Here is a 24,305-nt window from a genome sequence, read left to right as displayed (position 1 = left end):
CAAGTTTCCGCATTACACAAATTACAGAACCGACAAACTATTTCTTCAGGAAATGCGACACGCGAGACATTTGCAGCAACAATAAAGAATTACGCCTTTTCAACGCATATATACGCCCTTCATCGAATACTCGCAATAACAGGGGTGCTGCAGAATAAAGATTTTTTGTACTCACAATGCGGTGAACGCCGCCACGGTGTTTCGGGACGACATGCCGCCGCCTGATACAGGTATGTTGATTGATAGATCGTCTAATGCGCCGACGCAACATCTGCGGGGTATAACGGCGCCTACGTAGCGAATTCAACTTGACAGTTCATATATGACAATCGCCCCGTAAAGCACATTTCGTAAGATGGTGCTTTACGCACGACGTTTAAGCACGACGTCGAGTGACAGTTTGACGCCATTATATACGTATGCGGCTTTCGGTGCGCCGCATACGTAAGAGACGCCGCTTCCTTGCGATTAATACTGATCCCAGCACTACGTATTCTTACTCAGACCTCGTGCCACCAGAAACGGATAACACGGAATGGCGCTGTTGAACCTCATTCTCGCTGTGTCGCATTGGCAGCGCATGGATCGTCGAATTAATGAAAGCTTTCCACGCAGTAGCATGACGTGTATATCGAGGCGCCCATCGTTTCTTGTCTGCTCGCATTTTGCCCTACACACACACACACACACACACACACACACACACACACACACACACATATATATATATATATATATATATATATATATATATATATATATATATATATATATATATATATATATATATATATATATATATAGTTGCGTGGTTGCGCGAGCGTGTGTATAAATACTCACCGCTGTGTCCCAATATTCGCCGCAGGCGACTAAACAGACAGATAAGTGGGCAGCGGCTTTCCTAAGTCTCGTTCCAAATCTAGCAAAGCACCGGAAACTCCACCACATTGTCGATGTCCGAAATGATGGAATTTTGAGCCAATCAGAGAGGCCGTAAAGGCCCTCTGGGCAAATCAGAGCTGGCATTTAGTAAGACGGCGAATTCCACAATATGCGGACTTTGACAATTTCGAGAATAGCGCGCGCGCACACACACACACACACACACACACACACACACACACACACACACACACACACACACACACACACACACACACACACACACACACACACACACACACACACACACACACACACACACACACACACACACACACACACACACAAAGTCAGCTTTGTGAATAACTCATCGAAGTCAAAAATACGAAGCGGGCTTATTCTTCGCTGTCCAAACAAGGTGGCAGCAGAGCAGAATGCTTGGAAACTCCACGGGAAGGTCTTCTGCACACAAAAAAACGCATAGTCATGCTTTCCCATGCGGCAAGTGTGAGATATACGCGATGTTTCCCGGAGGTTCGCACACGCAACGTGCTTCAAACACAGCTATATATGATTTCTTTAGGCTTTTTTCTCGTTGACGCAAGGCTGCGTTCAGTCGCTATCAAGTCCTCCAGATGGGTTCCGTTACTTTGGCTCGAAGAGCTCTGCCTTCTTTGCAGTAGCGTACAGTCTTCAATGCTAGGGGGTTGCGACCCGTTCATATATCGTTCGAGGTGCTCACTTAGTAGTTTTGAGAAAGTCCTGCAGTCGCCCACGTAAGCTATTAGGAGATTTTTGCATTAATGTTTCCGTATAGTTTTGTCCCTCCGTGCGTAAGCAAGGTTTTCTTTCTAAAATAGCGAGTACAGGATGCCTGCCACCGTAAGCTGTGTTGCTTCGCGGGACGCTAATTGAAGGCCAACGGAACGAAATTTCACGTCGCCTAATTTTTTTATAAGCGATTAGTGTGTACCACTGAAGCAATATTGACAACAACGGAGGGCTGGTAGTTCCATAGTGTTCTTGTTAGCAGCCTTTGAACAGCCCCCAAGCAGACGACACGGGCACCTGGTGGTCGTCGCTAAGACTTAAATCCCAGCATGCCACATCCGGGTTTTTGTCAGCGTGCAGCTGATAGATGCTGGCACTGCCTTACCGCGGCGAGCGGTAATGACGGCGTTTTCCTTAATGTTTTGTTATCAAGAATGGCTATTTTTGGGAGCTTTTCGTGACGCTTACGCTTGTATTTCAAATGTCAAATTTTGCACAGAGGCTTCTCTATGTCTACGTTATCCTAAGCTACGCTTTTTATGCAATCCGAAATTCCGTTGCAGTTGGCCTTTAAAAACCTGATCAACAAACCCTGCCAAGGTGTCACTTCGACAGGGGCGGCAGCTGGTTTGTGTTGGTGATGAGGTTGGTTTGTTGTACGGACTGTAGTCGAAAGCCTGCTTCCCATTTCATTTAATCTTGTTTGACTTAATTGCATTTCATGATCGGACAGAGCGGAAGTTTGGATCAATCAATCAATCAATCAATCAATCAATCAATCAATCAATCAATCAATCAACTTTCTTGAAGAAGAGTTATCAACTGCATGCACACCGACTTCAAACAACTCGCGTGCACATTTGCTCAATCCAAAATAACTGAGAAGGAAGAATAAAACTCGATACTTTCTTTATTCAGCGACATAGGGCACTCTCCCCCGCCCTCAGACTTATCACAGCGCAAGGTTGAGCAGAACGCTTATTAAAACCGTACGCGTTGGCACGTTCACATCAACGTATGGCAAAGAAATAACGCTTTTCCACTGAAAGCAACAGGCACTTTGAACATCGCCTCTTTGGGGCGATTTCGAGACGCACTCCCTAAATGCACGTACAAAAGCATCCAGCTATCAAGCGTTTGCAGTCGAAAAAGTGATGCCGGAAATACGCATAACTTCGTAAGACACACTCGGCAAGTGTGTTACGAGCACAGGCGTACGCACGATTGAGGCGGGCGTGGCCAGGAGGCCATGTGTCCACGGGGAAAGGTGTACAGCCCTCGCCACCTTCTCATCACCGTTTAGCTCGCTTAAAACAACACGAGAGCCACATTAGCCCTGAAGGGACTGCTGTTTACCGTACCTATGCACAAAGATTACGGCGAAAGACAGTTCAGCCTTTCAGTTGCGCACACTGTAAAATAATTTACATCCCTAAAAGTGAATAAGGGTTAAAATTACACCATTACACCATTTTTGCGTGTAAGGGTGCGAGTTATAGACCGATTTACACCCGTATTCACTTTTAAGGGCGTAGCTTATTTTACAGTATACCCGGGTAAGCCAGCTGACTTTGAAAAGCGAAACTCGGTAAATAATGGCGCCGCATAATGAGCACAAGCGCTCCAATTTAGTTCCCATGTTTCCCATACGGGGTCGGCCTTGACTTGCGGTGTCGTTTTCTCGTCTCGTGTCCCGTCTACGTCTTGCGCCGCTAACACCAGGATGGAAAACCAACATAGAGAATTCTCGCCGCAGAAACGCGCGCCGCCTTGCGCGCACATATTTCCGCAAATGAGGACGTACCGTTACGCCTCACGCTGGATCGTCGGGGTGGGGGGATTGTCGCGAGATCCGGCCCCCTCTCTGCACCACACACCCACTCTATTCTGCTCACGCCCATTTTTATGACCCTGAGTGAAATTAAAGAGCTGACAACAACGTACAGAAGTCATATATAGGATAGCGCCGGAGCGCCGAATTTCGGACGAAAGCTCGCCCCAGAAAAGCCGCCCACCATTTCTTGCTTTGTGTACCTTGTAACAATGAAGCAAGTAAAGAAACAACATTGGTGGGCTTCAGTGCGACAGCTTTTCCCAGGTAACAATAACGGTTCAGGTACTCGGACAGATAGCTTCGTAAAATAATTTGCTGTAGGAGTCCAGCACACAAAGTCCGCTACCGAAGAATGCCCCGATGATCCTATATGCGTACGCAAGCATGAACGCATCTCTTTGCTAAAACCGCAGAACATTATAGGTTCAGGGCTCGCAACTTTGGAGCAAGCGACCATCTTGGGTCCAGTAACAGCAGGGTTGACGGGTGAGCGAAACACCCAGCACACATCCCTGTTGGAAACATTTGGAAACAGTTGTACCAATATACAAAGCTCGAACACACTTTAACAAAATTTGCATCACTAAAATGTTAAAGAGACAAAGAAAAAAAATTTGTACAGAAACCATCGACGATGATTGCCAAGGTACACCGATAGCCGAACGCTTCTAGAAAGCTATTTGTTTTATTAAAGGAGTGACGCGCTTGAACGCGTGCATTTGCCGAGTGAGAATTCTAGGTAACGATTGTTTCACTCCGGCACGAGCTGCGGACCCTAACAATGAGGTTACACATGTATGCCATTTAAGCGCAGTGATACACTGCACCCTTTCTCCGGTATGCAAGTCAGGGTCATTATACTAGCCTTTGGCAACTAGAGCTCCAAAAGATATCAGGTAACCGTAGCAGAAAGTAGCAACCTATACGAATAGGCTTGAGTTTCCATGGCCGCGTAGCTGAAAATATAGGAAAATCACCAATGTGGCGTATGTGGCTATCCGGGGGGGGGTCATAAGTTATAGCACATGGAGGCAGATTTTGCGCCGAGGAGCATTCTCAGGGTACCATGACGCAATTTGACGTTCCTATGCCAAGAGCAGGAAGGTTCGAGTCCGATATATATATATATATATATATACACTTTTGCTGCATTTTATGGGCGAATGACCGGGGCCCACACGAGCAAGGCTTTCTTCACGAACAATGCCTATACTAAGTTTGAAAGCGATATTCTGGTGTGTGACAAACAGACATTTTGTAGACACAAAGACAGCGATTGTACTCGTGCGTTGTATCACGCAACGCGCTTTGTACTTCCGGCCCACTTCCTGCTTTCGGGACGTTTTTCCCGCTCTGCTGGTGTAAAGGGCATAAACAGTGTCATCTGCACGCCTCACGTGCGTCCCCTGTTCCTTCGATCCCATAAATTCCTTCGTCGTCACTTATATGCATCATCTGCGTGCTTGCAAAAATAGTGGGGCGTCATGACAGATAGCACAGGCAAAGAGAGCAGACACTTCCCGTTCGCTTCTTCCTGCATTGGACAATATAGCATTCGCCAAGTAAATTAAAAAAAAGAACATTGCTCAAATAAATCCCGTCTCCCGAGAAAATTCACGCCAGTAGCTTGCATAGAATATATTCTGCCTGCACTAAAATTAACGGCATCTCTGGCGCATCCTTGTGACGACGTCATGCAGCACTCAAGATATCAAGGGGCTATCTAAGGAGGTGTAAACGCATTAAGCGGATAATACGACAAGGCGTGACGCCTACTGCACGTATACATAGACATGTTTATAGAACAGATATTATACTACATTTTGACCCGTGCTTTCACGTCGGCAGTACCTATAGCCTTTTCTTTCCTTGATTTTAATCTTGAAATATTGATATAAAACACCATAACTATTTCTTGTTTTGGCATTGCAGCATTACAAGACCGTGGGCCACAAAGCCACAAAGAACGCAGTTGTACCATGGAATGAATGCAAGGCAACCGACCACATTGTGTGCTTCAGCCTTGTCCCTTGGAAGTGAGAAACGCACCAATATACCAATATATCTGTAGCTCAAGTGATCATGTAGTGATCACTTGAGCTACAGATATCACTTCACTTGATCATGATCACAAGTGATGTAGTGATCATGATCACCAATATATCTGTAGCTCAAGTGAACGTAAATGAAGGAGGGAAATGCTATTGGCTGCAGGTGGACCTATAGCCGCTCGATATGTCGTTCAGCGCAGCTAACCACCAGTTTGCGAGCCTTCCAGCGCACGATGCCGCGTCGGCTCTCCCGACGCAGCGCCGTATGTAATGTAAATGAAATGTAAACGGATCTGTGTTCAGCGGTGGGTGGTCTCAGTTCCACAATTACATATCCTCGAAAATTCCTACTTGAAATATTACTTAATTACTTTTTCGCAACTGAGGAGCTTATCTCTGAATATCGTACTTACATTCGCCATAGCAAACAATGCGTTTCTTCTACATAGTCACTATATGGGGCAATCTTTCCCATTCCTTGAGCTGGATATTCAGAGGGGTGGACAAATCTTGCAGGAGAAATAGAAACACGTATTTGACGGTTTAAACAAAATTACTAATTAACTTATTTAATTACTTTACGGCACATGCTATAATTTAGGCATTGTAGCCGGCGAGCTTGCAACATTTATCCACTTGGAATCAAGAATGACGCCAGTTTGGAGATATGCACCATCAAACTTGCCGTAAAAATGCACTGTTCCACTTACTTTTTTTAACAAAACGCTATTTTATGCACTGAAGCACAAAAGTAACTGGAACGCCCATGTATTTCATCCCACACTTTGGGAAATAATATCTGGAAACTCGTGTCATTCTGCAAATCATTTCCAAGTGAATACGCCTTGCAAGCTTACCGGCTACAATTCGTAAATTGTAATATATGTGTCGTAAAGTATTTACTTAAGAAGTTAATCCGTTAATTTTCGTTAATTATTTGAATGTGTGTTTCGATTTCTCGTGTTAGTGATGTCTGCCTCTCCAAATAATTCAGCTCAAGGACAAGAATTGTGCTATCTGGCACAGGGGATTTTCAAAAATTCCGGAAAAATTAAACATGATCCCCCCCCCCCCTACATCTACTCTATGCTCTACCATTTCTGCATATACCTTCCGGCTTTCCTTACCTTTTTCTTTTTTTGCTTTGCTTTCAAGCACACCGTGAGAACAGCGGATCTATCGAAATGCGTTCACAAATACACGCACACAACACACGCGCACACACGCAAAAGGAAAGTCTGTCTTGCTCCGCTCCAAAGCGCATTAGCGACGATCATTCGGCTTTACCATCAAGGCACTATCCGTACAGCCTCGAAGGCCGTATACCGTAGGATCACGACAAATACATACTCAAAGGCGTAGCTGCGCTTCGGGCAAAAACGAACGCCAGAAGCCTCGGTCTTGCACCGTTCCATCGCGGTGAGCAAATAGTTCACACATGTTCTCTGGAGATCCATTCCACGCAGCCGCTCCTCCTCCTGAATCGCGTTCGGTGTCGCCAGTTCCGTGCAGAACTGAGGAAACTGTGAGGGAGCGCTATAATGTAACTTTCGCGTGTCCTATAGCGCGGTACATATATTAGTTACGCATCGGACGGCAACGTCTACCGAATTTTACGGATGTAATGCAGGTGCAGCAATTTGTGAGCGCGCGGTGCAAGGCGCCTGCGAGACTAGAAAGTCTTTGACTGGAGAAACAGGTGCGTGCATAGCATACATGGAGGCTGAATTGTACAGAGGTCGAACGCGCCATCTCCGCTGACTGGACTGGCACCAGCCGCACCTACTGCTTTAACAACGCTGCACGGATATATACGACGACTTGGCGTTGCTTTGCGCTGTCGCTGAAGCGTGCGGCGCGCCTGCACGCATGCTCGACCCCGTTCTGTCCGCGTGAGCGAGGGCGTAACGCGTTGTGGCCCTAATTCGCGGCGACCATTAAACGAAAACGTACGTTCTGGCACAAAACTATATAGAATATTTAATACCGCGTTCGCCAAGCAAAAAAAGCGCGACCGTCGTTGCGTCACGGTTTGACTGACCAGACAGGGGAATCAATTGAATAGGCAACACTTGCGTTCGGAATGCTGCGTAATAATCGTGGCGTAACAACACTGCCCGCCTTTCGGTAGACCACGGACGTCGTCGCTGGCTGTTCAACACCGAACGGGCGCGGGTCTACCTTTGCGGATTAGCATCCACACCGAATGCGCGATTACCGAAAGCTTGCATCGATACGCAGTTCCCCGCAACTTTGATGGCGGCCTCTGCTTCAGACCAGTCCAATACCCGCACTTTGACCGCGCGGCGCTGTCCCTTCCTTCTTACACACTGCTGCTTTCAATGCCTGGTCCGGTGACGTCATCCATACCGATGACCGTATGTACAGGAGAGACCTGCGAGAGCCGACGTCTTCCAGCATGGTCCTCCGGGGAATGCATCGATCGCATGGTCGCACGTCCGCCGATCCTCCTGATCCTTGCATTCAATCTGCAAAGAACGAACAGTGCCGACAAAGCGGCCTTTCCTGCCGCCCAGCTGAGCGTTGCCCGGCGGTTGGGTGGACATTTCGTTGCCTCTGCGCACGGCGCAGAAGGGTTCACGAAGAGAAAGCGAACCGGCACGTCGCAGTGCTGGCTACAGGTCGGTCTCCTTGAGTCCGCCCAGTTCGCACAGCACTTGGCTGTCCAGGCTCGTGACCGAGGATGCCCTGGAGGCGCTTACTGCAGCGCTGGCTGGCAGTGCCAGCAGGCCGTCGCCGTTCGGCGTGGGATGAACGGCGGCCGCGTTCCGTCGCCGCAGCTCGGCCTCCTTGGCGGCGTGGCCGCCGCCGCAGCAGGTCAGCGAGCCGCAGTGCTTGGCCTGCGAGCACTGCAAGATGCACTGGGAGCCGCCCGTGTGCGTCTCCTGCGAGCGGGACCACGACAACGGAGATTTAGAAATGGCGAGCGCGAGCGGACTGAGCAAGCTATAAACGGACTTTGGAGCTCAACTTTATGCACGTGCCCTTACATCACCATATACATTGCTACAAGTGCGCGAAATCAGAACTGAGCGTAGAGTTCTCTTGTACGCGCGTCCGTAAGCCGTGGGCTGAAGTTGGATGTTGATTGAGCTCTTCTTCGTTCCATCCTCATCTTTTTATGATTGCGTCTATTATCACTATTTTGTACTCTGCTGTAGAACAAAGAAGAATGAAGTAAACGGTCGTACTTTCGACATCAATCGCTCCGCAGCAAATGATTGCGTTGAAATCGAACAGAGCAGCACCATCTAACCTCGAACTTTCTACATGAAAAAAAAAAGAAAAGATACAGTCACCATTATATTTAATCCAAACAATCCTTAAACGTCTTTTTGCTTCTCCTGTGGAGAGTGCCGGAGATTTCCGGTGGGGGTGCCTTGAATGGTACGTGTTAGCTCAATGCCGTTTTCCTTTCAAAGCATTAGATATTCGCTCGTTACAGCCCAGCTCGTTATAGTGATCCTTGCTAAATAGCTGACGAGGAGGACAAGGATGAGAACAAGAGGAGAACAAGGAACAGATGGAAGACCGTAATGGCCCTTTATTCGTAGCACTTAAGTCTACAAGGATATTACCGTGAGTTGGAACTTTATATTTGTTGTAATGTTAAGCCGCCATAAATATGTTGTCTTGGTTGTTCGAGTTATAAGTCTGACGGCGGCTGTAACTACAGTAGCTACAGTCGATCGTAAATCTTCACCCTATATAGCTTGCGAGACACGCCGTGGTGAAGGGATGCAAATAATTTTTGGTTACGTGTAAGTATACTTGCAGCAGACGTAAATCTAAGCACATGGCGACGCACAAGCACTAGTGTGTGCCATCTCGTCCTGTCTGTGTGTCTTTCTCTGTCTAGACAAATTTGATCTAGCGCAATCCAAAGCCAGTGCTACGAGATGCATTTCTATTCCTATTGACATTCGATTGCCAATGTCATTCAAGAGAAATTTCGCTATCTGAGTTTTCGTCCATTCGTTTGGCGGAAACTTACAAGCACAACTTCAAGAAGTCGCGGCTTGGATTTCCTGCCTCGGCGCACACAGTTAACATGGGGGCGGCATATGTTAAAGTTCTTACCTATATAGAAGCCTATACACTATAGGGGCCCTCGTAGTCCGCATAGCAGCAAACACGATCGTGAATGTCTCCTAATGCAGCCAGTCTCGACTGTCTCGCGTTGCACTTCTATATACAGAGGATGGCGCTCTGAACGACGCGCCTATACATGTTACGTTCGGACGTAGAAATGGCCGGGAAATATCGCAAGATATGTTTGCCCGCAACACCTCCTCCTGCTGCTTTATGTATACATCACAGCAAACAACGTTTTCTGCATGGTCCATCGTAACTCCTGTCAGATTTCTCAGCTTGCTCTATCGTAACTGCAGTGTGGCGACCGCTTTGCACAGAGTGCGAACACGGTTTTCCACACGTCACCCCGCACAGTTAGCTCGCCATCTGCCGAAAAATGACCTTTAGTCTGTTCGACGATAATTCTGTGTTGGAACAAGCTGGATCTAGGGTGGACACAGAACTGAGAGAATTTTGAGCAACATAAACACAATATTATCACGATAGCCTTAAAAATACGCATGTTTATCTCGTTCTTGCGCAGCGAGTTATACAATGGCGGCAATGGAACTTAAAAGACTATTCTCTGACGAGTCCAAAGGTTACGTTGGCCGAAGAAAGTGTTCTGCACGTACAAATCTCACTTAGCACGAAGGTGTGAAGACGTGGATCTTTATAAGTAACGGGTGCCATGCATGATAAAGGCGGCTATAATACGTGCGCTACCATGCTTTCGTACATTTGTGCTCGCGCGTGCGTCCGTACATGTTACGCGAGGGCGCACGGATATATACGTCGTGCAGTGTGTGCGTGCTTGCGAAACAGCTTATGCACGAGTCAGTAAAACACTTTCATGGAGTCTCTCTCTCTCTCTCTCCCCCATGCCCAACGCGCTTCTCGTCCCCACAGAAAGAAAAAGAAAGGTAGATGAACAATGAAAGCAAACATAAAAGTAGAAAGTAAAGCAAGTGGAATAAAAAGCAAGTGAATTCCCGCCTTAGTTATATATGCTATATTACGAGCTTAAATGCAATTAAGAAACACGTAAACTAAATGGGGAGTTGAAGCAACTCGCACGTGGAAAAACGGGCGCCACATGCGAAGCGGCGTTCTAAGCCAGGACGGGACGACTACCGCATACATCTTCTACGGTTCAAGGCCTCCCTGGGGCAAAACTTTCTTTTATTGTTTATTTTTCTAGACGCCGGCTGCGAGGCACTTCGCTTTTATCGGACACTCTCAGGCCTGCGCAAGCATTTTAGTTATTTCTTTTTGTTCCCTCCAGGGCAGATGATACTGCGCCAGCACCAATGTCGCTATATTATTATTATTTTTTTTTTCCCCTCAAAGGCCTTTTCGGCACTCGGGCTGTTGGGCTCTGCTTTGGAAAGGGCGAGCGCTGCGAAAGAGTTGGAATTTTTGTTTCTCACCCGTCAGGGGCGCGCAGAACGCTTCCTGCAAGCGCGGCAGATGGTTTATTATACGCAACAGGGTTGATGATGTATGCGCGCGTCGTGCTTATCTGCGCTCCAGGCGACGGCAGCTCTGTTCACAAAGCCGATACAGTATACACAGAGTAGCTTGCGGCGTCCGCGCAGCGTAAATGTGGGCCGGTATAATGTAAGGATTCTTTTCGCTCGATTCGACTCCTTTCTTATTATGCAACCGTTCGCGTACGGTTGATCATGGTGATAACGTAGGCGGAGTGCCACTGACGAAGCGCGAGAAGGAATCGTAGTAGAATATATAAAACCGGCACATTATCCCGACCAAGGTTATTTTTTTAATCTTCTTCGTTATATATGTAGCCCCCAAATGCAATCCTCCGGTATAAATTCCTCCAAGAATAGCCTTCGACTTACAATTTACGCTCAACCCACCGTTTCGCAAGTGCGTTGTTTTGTAAGATGGTGGAGACGGCAGATTTCCTCTAGAATGCAGCTCGCTCCTTCGGGCTTATTTAGACTCAAAATGTGAAACTTAAATGTAAAACTCTTTCTCGACCTGCCATGGATGCTGAGACTGTACTTCTAGTCAGTAAAATGCCAGGAATCGTAGCCACAGCCTTTGCAAGCAGAGCGTCGCAGAGCCACGCTTGAAGTACACACTGTTGTGGCTCGTGGTTGCGCTTAGGCCATGACATCCTCGAGACACAGGAATGAGTACGTACCGGAGCAGAAGTGACAGAAAGAAGGGTTTATTCTACATATTTACAATGGCTCCAGATATGGAAGCCCACTCTATATGGGAGCACTTTAAATGTCTCGGCTACCTATACATCATTGAGCACACATCAGGATCCGTCAGGCCACACCGCACCAAAAGTGCCCTTTTAAAGCAATCGTCTTCCCGAGGTGACTAGACTAGAGAATCTGATGACTGTGTCGCGACCAATCATAATCGTCGTATCGCTCGCAGAATCCCACCCATGACATCGCACCGTTCCACCTGACTCCGCCTCCTATAGACCGTTTTTTTCATGGGCGCCACCATTGAACTGAACTGAACTTGTGGCCGTACCCTTTTGTAACGGGTGAGTAGTATTTCAACCTACTCAGGCCAAAGAAAGAAAAAAATAATAAAAAAGATGAAACAAAGAAGAAAGAAAGACACCGTTGTAAGAGATAGATAGATAGATAGATAGATAGATAGATAGATAGATAGATAGATAGATAGATAGATAGATAGATAGATAGATAGATAGATAGATAGATAGATAGAGTGAGAGAGAGAGAGAGTCTGTTCATTAGTGACGCACGTACACCACACGGAGAGCCGTCTTTGCTAACGCCCCTAAATATCTTGTATGTGAGGTATACGCTCGGCGCTGGTTTTTGGCGTTTGTTTTCGCGCTCGCGCGGTCTGCTAAGTGTGACGTGGCGTGTTCTACTTGGAAAACGGTCCTGTGAGACGTACTGAAGTGGTTTAAGTCGGCATGGCCAGACTTCCTGCTGGCGTTGAGGTATGGAGCATGCAACGCGATGTGCGCGCGCGCGTTTGAGCCTACAATCACCATAGGATATCAATTGTGTATTTCTGAAAATTCTATTCACTGATGTGACGTTATAGCAGTATTCTCCTTTAGTTCTAAGCTGCATTTTAGCAGCAATGAAACATACGCGAATATCGTAAAAGCGTGGGTACCGTTCTGCTACGGTATACAAGTTGTGCTGTTGAACTTTGAAAAGCGTTCAAACTGTTAGTTGTAGATTACATTACGTGACTATTTGGTTTGCTAGACGTGGTTCCCACTCGTGAATAAACTACTTTTGGTTAGTAATAACAGCATACATTACAGTGTGAATTACACTTGTCCAGCAAAACAACCGTTGACGAACTGCGCGAGCGTCAGAAGCAATGGTAGATGCTGTATTACACATATTTTTGCTCTATATAGCACATGGTCCAAGCATGCGACATCGACATTTATAATTTTTTTTTCGAGAAAGAGAATGACAACCAAAAAAAAATTCATTTTTTTTTCGGTTTTGTTGGTCCCGTTCTCTACGACGTACTCACCCTTATTACGGAAATTTTGACCTCACAAATAGCCGTCGCATTCTTTTTATGCGATCCCTCTCGGATATTACGGCTTTACAGGGCAAAAATGGCAATGCCGAAGCATATAGCTTATATATGTATCATGCTTGTTCACCAACCGCAGTGCTCGCTGCGTTGAGCAGCGCCGTCAACCTCATACAGGAGGCTTGCGTAGACATATCATAGTGATTTCAAGTCTATTAGACTTGAAATGCGTGAGAACGATGCCGGTGTATCACAAGTATTTGACAGCGCCTGGCGCTTAGATGTTTCAGGGTTGCCTTAGGTTGGCCTTCCACGAGCATGCGTCCTTATGTTTTAGTTCCTACGCCAAGCGATCAGATATAGAGCAGATTTTCCATTTCCTGGCAATACGAAGACGCCGGTTCTTTTCGTTGAATTAAAATCGATACACCCAAAATAGCTCACAACACGTACAACACCACGGCTGTGGATGCGCGTCACATGTTTGCACCCCCAAGAGACATATTTCGGCATTCTGTAGTTACCGACGCACCCAAAAGCTGCAACCAGTCGGCAACACACCCACTGGTTCCCCGACGACCTTCTACGAACGGACATCGCGTAAATTTCTCAAAGTACACGCCGAAACATTTCGAAATCGTTCCGCAGCACGCAACAGCAATACTTTCAAGCAGCGCCGCGCCGGATCGCACAAGCCAGAGAGGAGGAAAGGCTCGCCGCGCGCTCTTTCCTCCTCGCCCGATGAAAGCGTCCACATGTTGCACCGAAAACTACCGAAAACTTTCAGAGGCTGCCGAACACTTTCGCCGTCATGACTTCGGAAGTTTCAACATAAGGTTATCCACGACAGTGCCTTGCTAAGTGCGAGTACGCACAACCGCATAGAATACACACCTGACAGAACTCGGGCTGCACCGTGGTGGAGGTGATGCCCTGTTCGTGCAGGTAGCGGTTCAGACGGTCGGCGACGGACGCATACACTGCGGGCGAGCCGAACACGATGTGCACCGTGGCGATCAGGTGCGTGTTGGTGAGCTGCCACAGGTGGAACTCGTGCACGTTCAGGATGGACGGGAACTGCAAGAGGGTCACTGGTCACGACCGCGACGGAGGACGGGCGAATCGGACGCACAAATTTGGAGCAATGACAAACACACAGACACATACGCACATACACACGCACAAAGAAAGAAAACAATTTTAACGTGTTTCGCTCTCAAGTTCACTACCGACCGTGTTAAGTATTGCACTCCACAATCAAAGGTTAGTGAACACAAAGACGTATAAGCTCATTATAACCGCGTTCGAAGCAGCTCGCCGTAAGTATAGTGTACGAAGTTAAAACGTGGATGATCCATCAACTGTATGCGACAGCATTAACGCATGTTCAGTTACACCTTTTGAAAGGGAAATTAATGCGAGACTTAGGAAAAATTGAAAAAAAATAAGCTTTCAAAAAATAAATAACACCGGTTTTTCTTTAATATTGATATCAACGAATACATCACTGTGCGACGTTCTAGACAACAGTTACTGCAGGTTATTAGATGTCTTAAGTGCTGGCACCGCAAAGAATCCAAGATACCTATTCAATCCGATTCGACATCTGTGCTGGAAAGCCATGCGTTCGAGTGAAGACAAAAAACATCGGAGAATCGCGGCATGTAGCTAAGGCCTCGCAAATGCGGCGTGCTCTTGCTCTCTATATCTCCTATCGCACATCAAACAAGTGTGTCGTTCACATTGCAATTAACGCGAAAACAGCTCTGGAGGCGACTATTCTGCACGTCTCAACAGGGCCGTGTTCACAGCAGTCCTGCGTGCAATCGTGCCTATTGCAAAATTATACAGCGAAACAATCTCTGCACAAGAAGGCCTCATCACGGTGACCTCGGACATGAACATTCATAGCCGGCGCTTTCGAGGGGAGATAAAAAGAGTGACGCGCGGTGCCGCACAGCAACGCATTCCCGCGAATACGATGCTGTTTTTACAACAATACACTGCAGTACTGCTGTTAAGCGCTACGCGCGTTCCAGACAAGAATGTGAGCTACGTTTACGCGAGCCAGACGAAGCCGGCTCGAGTCGGCTTGTCCAGACAACAACTGGTCATCGGGTTCATGTAAACGTTACGTGGTCGGACCGAGCGAGTGAACCTGCCTGCAAGGGCTCGTTGAAAAGATGTATGTACACGCGGTCGGGTCGAGCTGGGTCAACTAGACTTCTGATTCGATCCGCTCGCGTCGAGTTCATGTAAGCGAAAATCGAACGGTAACCGCGAAGCATTATGAGAAGCTAGAAGCGACTCCGAATAGAGCACTTTGGTTCCCTAAGCAGCTTTTGTGAAATGACAGATGCGTAACATACAGTACAGTCAACTAAGAACAAATATGGACGAAATAAGACCACTCATTTTGCAACATATTCACGTCTATGCAAATAATAAGTCAGTCAAGCAACCTAATCTTGAGCGGTCACAACATATTGCTCACCTCTTGCATGATCCTCTTCTGCATCGTGGTGACGTCGACGTTATGCGGAACGTTTTGAAGGAGGATGAGACCCGACTCTTTTACTGCGCGAAGACAGAAAAGAAATGAAGGAAGCCGGGCATTAGAGAAATAGTGCACCGTTGGATGACTCAAGGTGTGACACCGAGTGAAGACGCAGAGCACCACCCAATTCTCTGTCCCTGCAAACATCGGTATTGCACTTTATTTTCTAGTTCTTGCATTATTGCTTATGCAATGCACCTGGATCTTTCAGGTAAATACTTAGCACTGCGTGATCCTGAACCGTCAAATTTCAGAGTCTCAGTTCTTAAACGAGAGGACAAATTGCCTTGCGCCGGGACACCAAGAAATATAATGCGAGTTAAGTGCAGCACGCGTTTCAGTTGACGAATGACACGACGCGTTACTAGAGACTTTTAAGGCCCAACCACACGCGGTGAATCGTGCGCGCCTGGCTGCGCGTCACGCGTCTGCGAGGCCGTACGCGCCTGTCCTACGCGTCTAGAGAGGGCAGACGCGCAGGAAACGCGCGCGTCAAGGAGGTCTTGATCTTGGGCGTCTGTTTGAGCGTACGCGACGGAAGTGGCAGCTTGTGCACCGACGTCACGTGGGCCGCATGTACACTTCCGGCGGTTCGGAAAGGTCACGGAGGAAGGAAACTCCTCCGTGGGAAAGGTTGTTGAAGTTTCAGAATCGTGCGGAGACGCCGGGAGTCGCTGCTGGTTTCGTGTCGATGGAGCACAGAGGCTATGGAGGCGATCAACAACGAAGCGCTGATCGCCTGCGCTGAGGCTCGACCGGCGCTTTGGTAGCAGGCGAAACACAAGCGCCACTAGAACAAGCACTTGACGAGGTGGTCGTGGATCGTCATGCCCAACGCTGCCGAACAGGTGAGTGCTCGGAATTTTATACGGGCGTCATAGCGGAGCAGTTTCAATCGCGATCGAGCCCGATCGGGGTCGGATTTTGTGATCACGATTGCCTGTACCGCGCAATCTGCGCAGAACCGATCGTGATCGAGAAATTTGATCGCGCTCGATCGCCATCGAAAGCCTAGCTGTGTGGCACTGGTATAAGCTGACTCTCTCATCAGCCGACTCGCAGATGTCTAAAACGCGTTTCATCTGTGCAGATGACGTTATCCCAGCGCTGCAGAAGTGATGGAAGTCCGCGGGGAATAAATTTCCGCGCCTGGGAATACGTTTCAGAAAGAAAAGAGCCGCGCCGTGCCAGACGACGTTCAGGACGACGTCATCTGGCTGTTTTTCGACCAGATGATGTTTCTGCGCCACACAATGGAGAGTAGACCGTAAGTGATCTTGAAGTTTCCACCTTAGCCGGCGTGTTAAAAATGAAACACGGGATTTTAGTGCTTTCCCTTTACCACGTTAACCGGCGATGCCGTATGTTTCTGTTATAGCTGGCAATGCACCGCACTTATGGGAATCGACTCAATATTGTGCTTACACAAGCAAGTCGACGCACAGTATGCATTATATTCAGCTTTGTCTAATTGGCGATAAAATATTTGTGCTGCATCGCCGCTCCGATTATCGCATATTTCGTTAAATGTGATCCGGTGAGGGGACATACAAGCAGTACAAGAATAGCTTTGTATATTTATTTAGGTACCCACAAAGCCAGTTTGGCTTTGCAGTGGGGAGCAGAGAAAGCAGAAATACAGGTACAAAATAACAAGTAAAATAGCACTTAAAAACCTAACAGTAAATCATAAGACAGAAGTACAGAGAATATCACATACAAATTAGCAGGATGAATAAAAAGAAAAGGGCTTGCATGATGCACACACAAAAACAAAACACAAAACATGCAAGTAGTTTTTTTTTTTATTCTGTGCACTGATCCTAGAAGGCAGCGTGCAAGTCAATGGCCAGTATTTAACTGAGTATTGAATGTTGCAATATTCATGTGTACCTTGGGCACTTCAATGCACAGTTTTAATTTTGCATTTTGTTGCTTGCCAGCAGTGTGCAAATCGGTGCTTCATCACAGACCCTCAAATATTACCTAGCTTGCTTAGGGATTCATTCAGTGTCATCATGCTGTAGGAATAAATGCGCCATAGTACTGACGACATTGTCAGCTGTGTAATTGATAATTCTTTTTGTGTCTGCTCAGCAGTGTCCTTACCTAATTATCAGCCTGCGGTTATTCTGCAGATCCCAGGTGGTGTGGTTACTCGTTTAAGCGAAGCTTTCACGATGTTTGTGGAGAACGCTGTTCCTGCTTAGCAAAATTTTCAAGGAAGGACTAGATGATCCAGTTTAACACATTCGCACTGTGCAAAAAATGATTATTGAAATTTTACATGCTAAAACCACTATCTAGTTACATTATTTTAATTGGTATTTGCATTACGTCCAGTACTTGTCACTCGTGCAACACAGTAGCCAGTAGTCAGCTGGGATGACCATGGTTCAACGACTACATTAATATCAATATGATGCGAGCTATTTGGCAAGACAGTAGGAGTGGCGGTAGGAAAGTCCAGAGAAGAGGCAAAAAAAGCTTGGCTGTAAGAAACCTTCTGGAAGGATTTGCTCGCTAAGGTCGGCTTTGCTGGGCCAAAACACCCTTTACAAGGCAGATGGCAAGAAGGCAAACATTATTAGATGTAACTTCCTAAATACAAACAACAAATGCCCTGATTACTACGTACACAGCTTCACACTGTGTTTAGACGTACATTCAGTTAAGAAAAACAGTTTAGAATGAGATGAAGTTTACAAACAAGTGAAAGGAAAACAAAGTTACAAGCCAAGAACGTTTCCAGTAGAAAAACTAGAACAGGAGAGAGCCTTATACTAAAGCAAGACCTAACAGTACTACTACTCTATGTTTAGAGAGTGCAAGCATAGGTCTTTCAACATGAAATTTATTAAGTGGTTTTACTGAGTAAATGTAGTGGAATGCTTCCTGCTAATTATTTCAAAACTGAAACATTCCAAATATCATGCACTGTTTTGAGTAGAAGTAATCACTAGGCTTTAGGCATGCAGATCTCGTAAGAACTGCTTAAATGCATCACAAGCAAAAACAGAAAAAGATACAAAAGCTACACTTATGCGCATGCAGAAACTGTTCATTCTGGTTGTATAGGCAAGTCACTTTTGTCCCTACAAAACTGATTCAGAGCTTCAGTGTACGCTAATAAAATCACACACTAAAACAAATGTGGACGGATTTGAGCCTTCATATATTTTTGCATCCAGACTGGCACATTATTTACACATTGACAGTATGTGCAACCCTTATTACGCTCACATGCAGGATGTCCGCCAACCTTCCACCAGTGCCCCCACCGAGTGAGGAGGGAAGTGCTGCAGACATCTTAACAAAAAATGTGCCAGTTTTCCGATCTGGCAACACTTGGAAGTGCCATCACCGTCAAGTGAAGAGTCACAAGCGCCAGCATCGACTCTGTCTTCGGCGTCGCATGAGTCTGTGGAGTCTCAGGGCATTTTAGAATCTCTTGAATCACTGATGTTTCAAGAAGTTCTGGTTCCTGAGGATTCTGAGGCACACCACAGCAGTCCGCAGTCAGAAGCATCGCTGGCTTCAGCAGGCAGTCGTAGGCTGGATACGTTAGGAAGCATTGCTTCTGAAGCAAAGTCAAGGGGGAGGAAAAGGAAAAAGAAAGATTAGAGTCAGTTAATATTGGAGGAATTAGGCAATGTTTCAAGTGCAATCAAAAGATGCAAACCACAGGACGACCTCGAACTTTTGCCGTCTCTCTGCTCAAACACATTAGAGAGGTCAGTGAGGATACGCATTTCGACATGAAAATTACATTGATGCAAGTAGGAGAGTAATTCAAAGATTAATGTTTTTGAATGTATACTTTTTGTATAATAAAGCCAAGAGACAATGAAACAAAAGGAAATCATTGATGAATTTAATGACTTTATATCGAAATGGAAAAATAAGGAGGAAAATGAAAGTATATAAGCAGGTAGCTTCTCACTAATGGGAGACAAACCCACAAACTTTGAATTATGCTTGCATTGCTTTACCAGTAGAGCTGCAGCAATGGCTATCCCTCTGCAAACTTTCTTGGGCCTGAATGTGCATGTACTGGATCTCACCCTGGTAGTGTTAGCCAACGCTACTCATGCAAGAACACTCCAAGAGCCTAATCTAGTACACATAAACATTCTATGAAATTGATGGTGGAATAGCCTCCAGCTCAATTGGTTTTGGTTTTAGCTCCCACCAGTGGCAAGTTATATTTTGACCACTTTCATTTCCCTTCTCCTTGTGATGTTGACATTACAAATAAAATGAGTTATTTTCCTTTATGCTTTATATATGTTTCCTTGTCTGTTGTTGTCATGTCAAAGCCCCTCAGCTCTTCTTTTTTGTTCATTTTACATTGTGTTGTATCCATATTTTTGTGCGGTATTCAAGAATTTCATAAAGTTGATATCTGTGGGCCTGGTTGGCTGGCCATTGCTGCTGTAGAGATGTGTGAACATGTTTTAGCAACCCACCTGCGATAAAGAAGCACTGACTTGCAACTAAAGGTTTGTTGTTGCAAGACAGATGTTTATCGCTTTCATCTGTGTTTACTCATTCAGCCTGTCTTGCAGCAATGAACCTTTTTGAGTTCACCACCTGTGCATGAAGAGTTTGTGCATGCATGTAGAGATGCCTGTACATGCCTGTAAATAAAAAAATGTAATGAACCTTCAACCAGACCCCACTGAAAATTTCGGTTATATGCTGCAAGTTGTAAAGCCTGTCGGGGCGTTCTAGCAGCGCAAGCATTTTTCATATTGTTTTATTATTATTAGAAGAGGTAGCAGAAAGGCAAAAGTCTTGCCACCACATAGCCAAAAGGCGAGGTTCACTGCCAACATAGACAACCTCTACCTCTCCCACAACTATCATCCACAAGCCACATTCCTTGCATTTTTTTTCTTTGTGTTCCGTGGCTCAGTTCCAGAGTTGGTTTTGCATGTTCTGCATTGGATGTTTGGCCAAAGTCTTTGTACGTAATCAGTGACATTGAAGGCAGTGTGTAAATGAGACATTTATACGTATGACCCTGCTTCACTGGCAGGAAGCAGGGCTACCTGACGGGAGCCGTGAACAGCATGTGAGCTTTAAAAAATTTCTTAAGCTGAAAAAAATGTAAGAAATTTCTGCGGCTGTCGTGCTGTTCTGCAGTTGTTTAATACTTTGCAGGCACGATCGCCACTATATGACTTACACACCACTGCAGAGTCTAGCCGCCTCAATCCCCACACAGTAAGTCAAGGCAACGTCTTTTATGTCTTACCGGGATGCCAAGTAGCTTGAATGCAAGTTGAAAAAAAATTAGTACGCATGTTTCAATTGTTTGAATACTAATTATGATGACATGATTTTTCTTCACAATGATCTACATGGCTGTGAGGGGGCCCTTTTCAGGTGACATACGATCAAAATTCATATGTGTAGGTTAGCTACCACCTTTGTTTAATACTACATGTGCAAGCATACCTCAGTGCATGTTTTACAGGTTGCGCAAGGTCAAAAGCACTGAGGTAGCTTTTGTGCGATGCCAGTCGATGGCAGTTTTCTTTAGAGTTAGCCGTAACTGTTACACTGGTGATGCAGTAAGTGGAAACTTTCAGTCTCTATGCTCATGCGATCATTTTTTTCTTGTATTTCTTTTTACGCGCATTGTCAGTACCATCATTACTATTTCTCGTTTTGTATCAGCATTTCGTGTCCCATTTTTTTATGTGTTTATGAGTTAATAAATAGTTAGTTGTGTATAATTCTGTATTCTGTGGAAAGAGAGAAATAAAGATGATTATTAATATATTATTATTATTATTATGTATTAGTATTTTTTATGCACGCTCGTTGTCAGTCGTTTCCTTCTTTCTTTTGTTTTGCTTCAATGTTTTGTGGCTCCTTCCTGATTTGGCTTCCAAAAGGCGGCGGGCAGTAATATGTAAATAAAATAAAATAAATGATACATTAAATGACAAAGAAACGGTGTTCTGTATTCCTGCAATCGCACATTATTACTCTAGGGGCAACTGTCCTTTACCAACCTCAATGCTACAGCAAGTCGTTCTCCAGGCTCCAGGGGTTTCTTGAATGTGGTGCTGCCGTGTGAGGGCCTCTGCTAAAAAGCTCAATAGCTTGTCCAAGAGCTGCGGCGCCTTGTGAAAGAACTTGTAGAAAAATCCGTGGTCATCCTGACGTATCCGTTGCATCTGTAAAAAATGGTGCATTATTGCCTGGCAGCAAGACCATGCCCTGCCCATATACACGCGCAGGTATCAGGAGCTGTACACTTTTCACAGACACACACGTATAGCCACTAGCCATCATTAATTTTACCCCCTGCTTTGTTTATGTGCTTGAATACAAACAGTGGTTCGGCAAAACAGGAGAGCCAGTCAACGGTATATTAAAATCGTGCGGCCACTGCCAAGAAACTTCCGAAATTAGTCGCACAGAATTTTAACCTGCCCCCCAGGTCACAATTTAATTACATTACACTTCATATTCTACAGTTACAATTCTGAGAGACAGAAAATATAGGAAATCGTATCTCCTCCACAAGCTTCATATAAGACAACCAACACGTGTAAAAAGGTGTTCTTGAATCTATGTGCTATACTAATGGCACAAATATAACTAGCAGTCCTTTGCTTCTTGTAGGGGTGTGCTAATACCGAAAAGTAGATTTAGAATCGAATCAAATGAAGAAAAAATAATCTGGATATCAAATAAGATATCGAATAGCAGAAAATGTATTACAAAACTTAATCCTTACAAATTTTGTGCAAGAAAAGAGGCTGCTACACAAGCTCTGTGTAAACAGTATGGTCTACTGTTAATAATGAAGGGAGCCCCAAATTAGTATTACAGATTGTCTGTTGAATCAAGCGCTTCTTCCCCTCTGACGCTGAACAGTTAATGACCGTATGTCGTACGGCATACACGGGTTAGACAGACGGCGGTTGAAACGTCGTGAGGTGTTGTCACCACGTATCCAATATACTATCTGTATGCTTCCGGCGGCTAATCAGCCCGATCTTCGCCTATGCTTTCGCGCTTTCCGCACTATACACCCTGCTCTTGTCGTTCCCCCTGTTCGCGTGCGTCACGTTATCGTTTCGATCGGTGCTGTCAACCTGGACGAACCTTGCACCGACGACGCGATGCTGTTCTGCGAATTGGGCGTTCGCGCTCTGCGAGTACGATCCCCGCATTACTACTTTAACCCTTTCGCTTATGCGCGCACTTAAAAACGCTGATAAGTAATTGCTGTCCTAACGAAGATAAGTCTCCATGTCCAAACACTGGCTCCTAGTTCTACCACTGTAGATCATCGAAAGGAAAGAAGTTACTCACAGCCGTAAAGTCCTTCTTTACGCAGTTGAAAGACTGGCCGGACCCACCAACGTCGCCGCCGCAGAGGCCGCAGACGCTTTCTGCGCTCCCGCCGCCGTTGCAAGAGCAGCAGCAGCAAAAGCTTCTTTCTCATGTGGTACATTACGGGGAGAGAACGCTGATGCCGGCGAAGCAAGCGGCTAAGCAAGGGCTCGGCAGCAACGTCGTGCGTGGTCGCGCGCAGATGTCAGCTGCAGTTGTGAGCAAGCAGACGCTATCGCGCGTGATGTTGATAATTGATGTAGCTTTTCTTGCCATAAGGATGTATAGATACAAACAGCGTGCGTTTCTCAACTTAAAAACAATGTACTAGCTCTAACATTGATAAATTAAATAAACATGGCTAGCCATAAAGAAATTAAAGATAAACTTTTCTCAAAGCCAAAGACGACCGTTTCCGCCATCGCTGGGCAGCTGGTCTGTCAGCCCTGTGCTACGCGCAGCGAAGCGCGCACGTGTGCGCGTATCGTGTGGCTGGACGCCCTTCCCTTCATCACCCGCGTACGCGCACGCAGACGCGTACGCTTACGTGTACGCGTAGCGAGACGCGTATCCCGGGCTGCGTGTGGTTGGGCCTTTAGCTTGTACGCTATTCCGGTAAACAGGAGCGGTTTGGGCGGATTACCGGATGGTCGGGGCGTAAACGTGAGCGGCCGGAACGGTGAAGCCGCCTGGTGTTGTAGAGCTCAACCAGACAAACGCATAGCTAAAACTGCAGTAACTCACCATATCCTGCTTCGCCACTCGTGCGAATTTTCGGCAACGGCGTAATTGTGAACACGATTACGCCACTGTCGAAAATTTACGCCAGCAGCTAAGCAGAATATAGTAATTAGCTCTGTGTTTGTGTGGTTGAGCTTTGCGCCACCAGCTGGCGCCACCAATCTGGCCGCTCACGTTGACGCCCCCGCTAAACCGGAAAACCGCCCGCGCTTGCCCGAATACCGGACACGCTAAAAGTCTCTACTAGCAGGAAGTACCGTTTCCTCCGTAAGAGTACGCACTACTTATACCAAATATCCTCGCCACTCAACCGCGAGTCACTGCCTGGATATGCACACTGCTGGTATCTGGCGTGCAAAGTTATTCAATAAATTTTATTAACAATAATTGAAACTACAAAGAATCATTGGGACCTTGTTAGGAACCATAGCCGAATATATATATATATATATATATATATATATATATATATATATATATATATATATAT

The 24,305-nt window shown here is 46.0% G+C and overlaps 2 protein-coding genes and 1 long non-coding RNA gene across 8 annotated transcripts in view; 1 reads left to right on the top strand and 2 right to left on the bottom strand.

Annotated features, from left to right (window-relative positions):
* Positions 1-2,545: 2,545 nt before the first annotated feature.
* Positions 2,546-24,305, bottom strand: part of LOC142579287 (proton-coupled zinc antiporter SLC30A1-like) — a 69,575-nt gene continuing 47,815 nt past the window's right edge. For all 4 annotated transcript variants that reach the window (XM_075689333.1, XM_075689334.1, XM_075689335.1 and 1 more), the window contains exons 6-8: positions 15,653-15,735; positions 14,053-14,235; positions 2,546-8,444 (exon numbers count right to left, since the gene is read on the bottom strand). In XM_075689333.1, the coding sequence (XP_075545448.1) occupies positions 8,175-8,444; positions 14,053-14,235; positions 15,653-15,735 (536 nt within the window). In that variant the 3' untranslated portion in view covers positions 2,546-8,174. The remainder of the gene's footprint in view (positions 8,445-14,052; positions 14,236-15,652; positions 15,736-24,305) is intronic.
* On the top strand, positions 16,092-19,999 carry LOC142579289 (uncharacterized). Of its 3 annotated transcripts, none has more exons than XM_075689336.1 (4): positions 16,092-16,315; positions 16,349-16,563; positions 16,882-16,982; positions 18,965-19,999. In XM_075689336.1, exons 2-4 carry the CDS (start codon positions 16,543-16,545, stop codon positions 19,158-19,160), a joined length of 318 nt encoding a protein of 105 aa, XP_075545451.1. In that variant the 5' UTR covers positions 16,092-16,315; positions 16,349-16,542; the 3' UTR covers positions 19,161-19,999. The 3 variants fall into 3 exon arrangements, 2 of the variants coding, with proteins under 2 accessions (XP_075545451.1, XP_075545452.1); XR_012827373.1 differs by having other exon boundaries at positions 16,095-16,315; positions 16,806-16,982; XM_075689337.1 differs by lacking the exon at positions 16,092-16,315 and having other exon boundaries at positions 16,323-16,563.
* Positions 20,997-23,661, bottom strand: LOC142579290 (uncharacterized). Its single transcript, XR_012827374.1, has 2 exons — positions 23,054-23,661; positions 20,997-21,906 (listed from the first exon to the last, which is right to left on the bottom strand). It is a non-coding gene; the product is annotated as an uncharacterized LOC142579290 (long non-coding RNA).

This window comes from Dermacentor variabilis, chromosome 4 (assembly GCF_050947875.1).
Source record: "Dermacentor variabilis isolate Ectoservices chromosome 4, ASM5094787v1, whole genome shotgun sequence".
Taxonomy (NCBI): domain Eukaryota; kingdom Metazoa; phylum Arthropoda; class Arachnida; order Ixodida; family Ixodidae; genus Dermacentor; species Dermacentor variabilis.
The sequence above is the reverse complement of the archived record's forward strand: the minus strand, read 5'-3'. Positions and strand labels throughout refer to the sequence as shown.

What these genes read in the sequence shown, in the direction of transcription:
- LOC142579289 (XM_075689336.1), top strand. Translation starts at nt 16,543, where the DNA reads ATGCCCAACGCTGCCGAACAG. An exon ending in TGCCCAACGCTGCCGAACAG is followed by an intron (nt 16,564 to 16,881) that starts GTGAGTGCTCGG and finishes AATACGTTTCAG; the next exon opens with AAAGAAAAGAGCCGCGCCGT. An exon ending in CACACAATGGAGAGTAGACC is followed by an intron (nt 16,983 to 18,964) that starts GTAAGTGATCTT and finishes GCTCACATGCAG; the next exon opens with GATGTCCGCCAACCTTCCAC.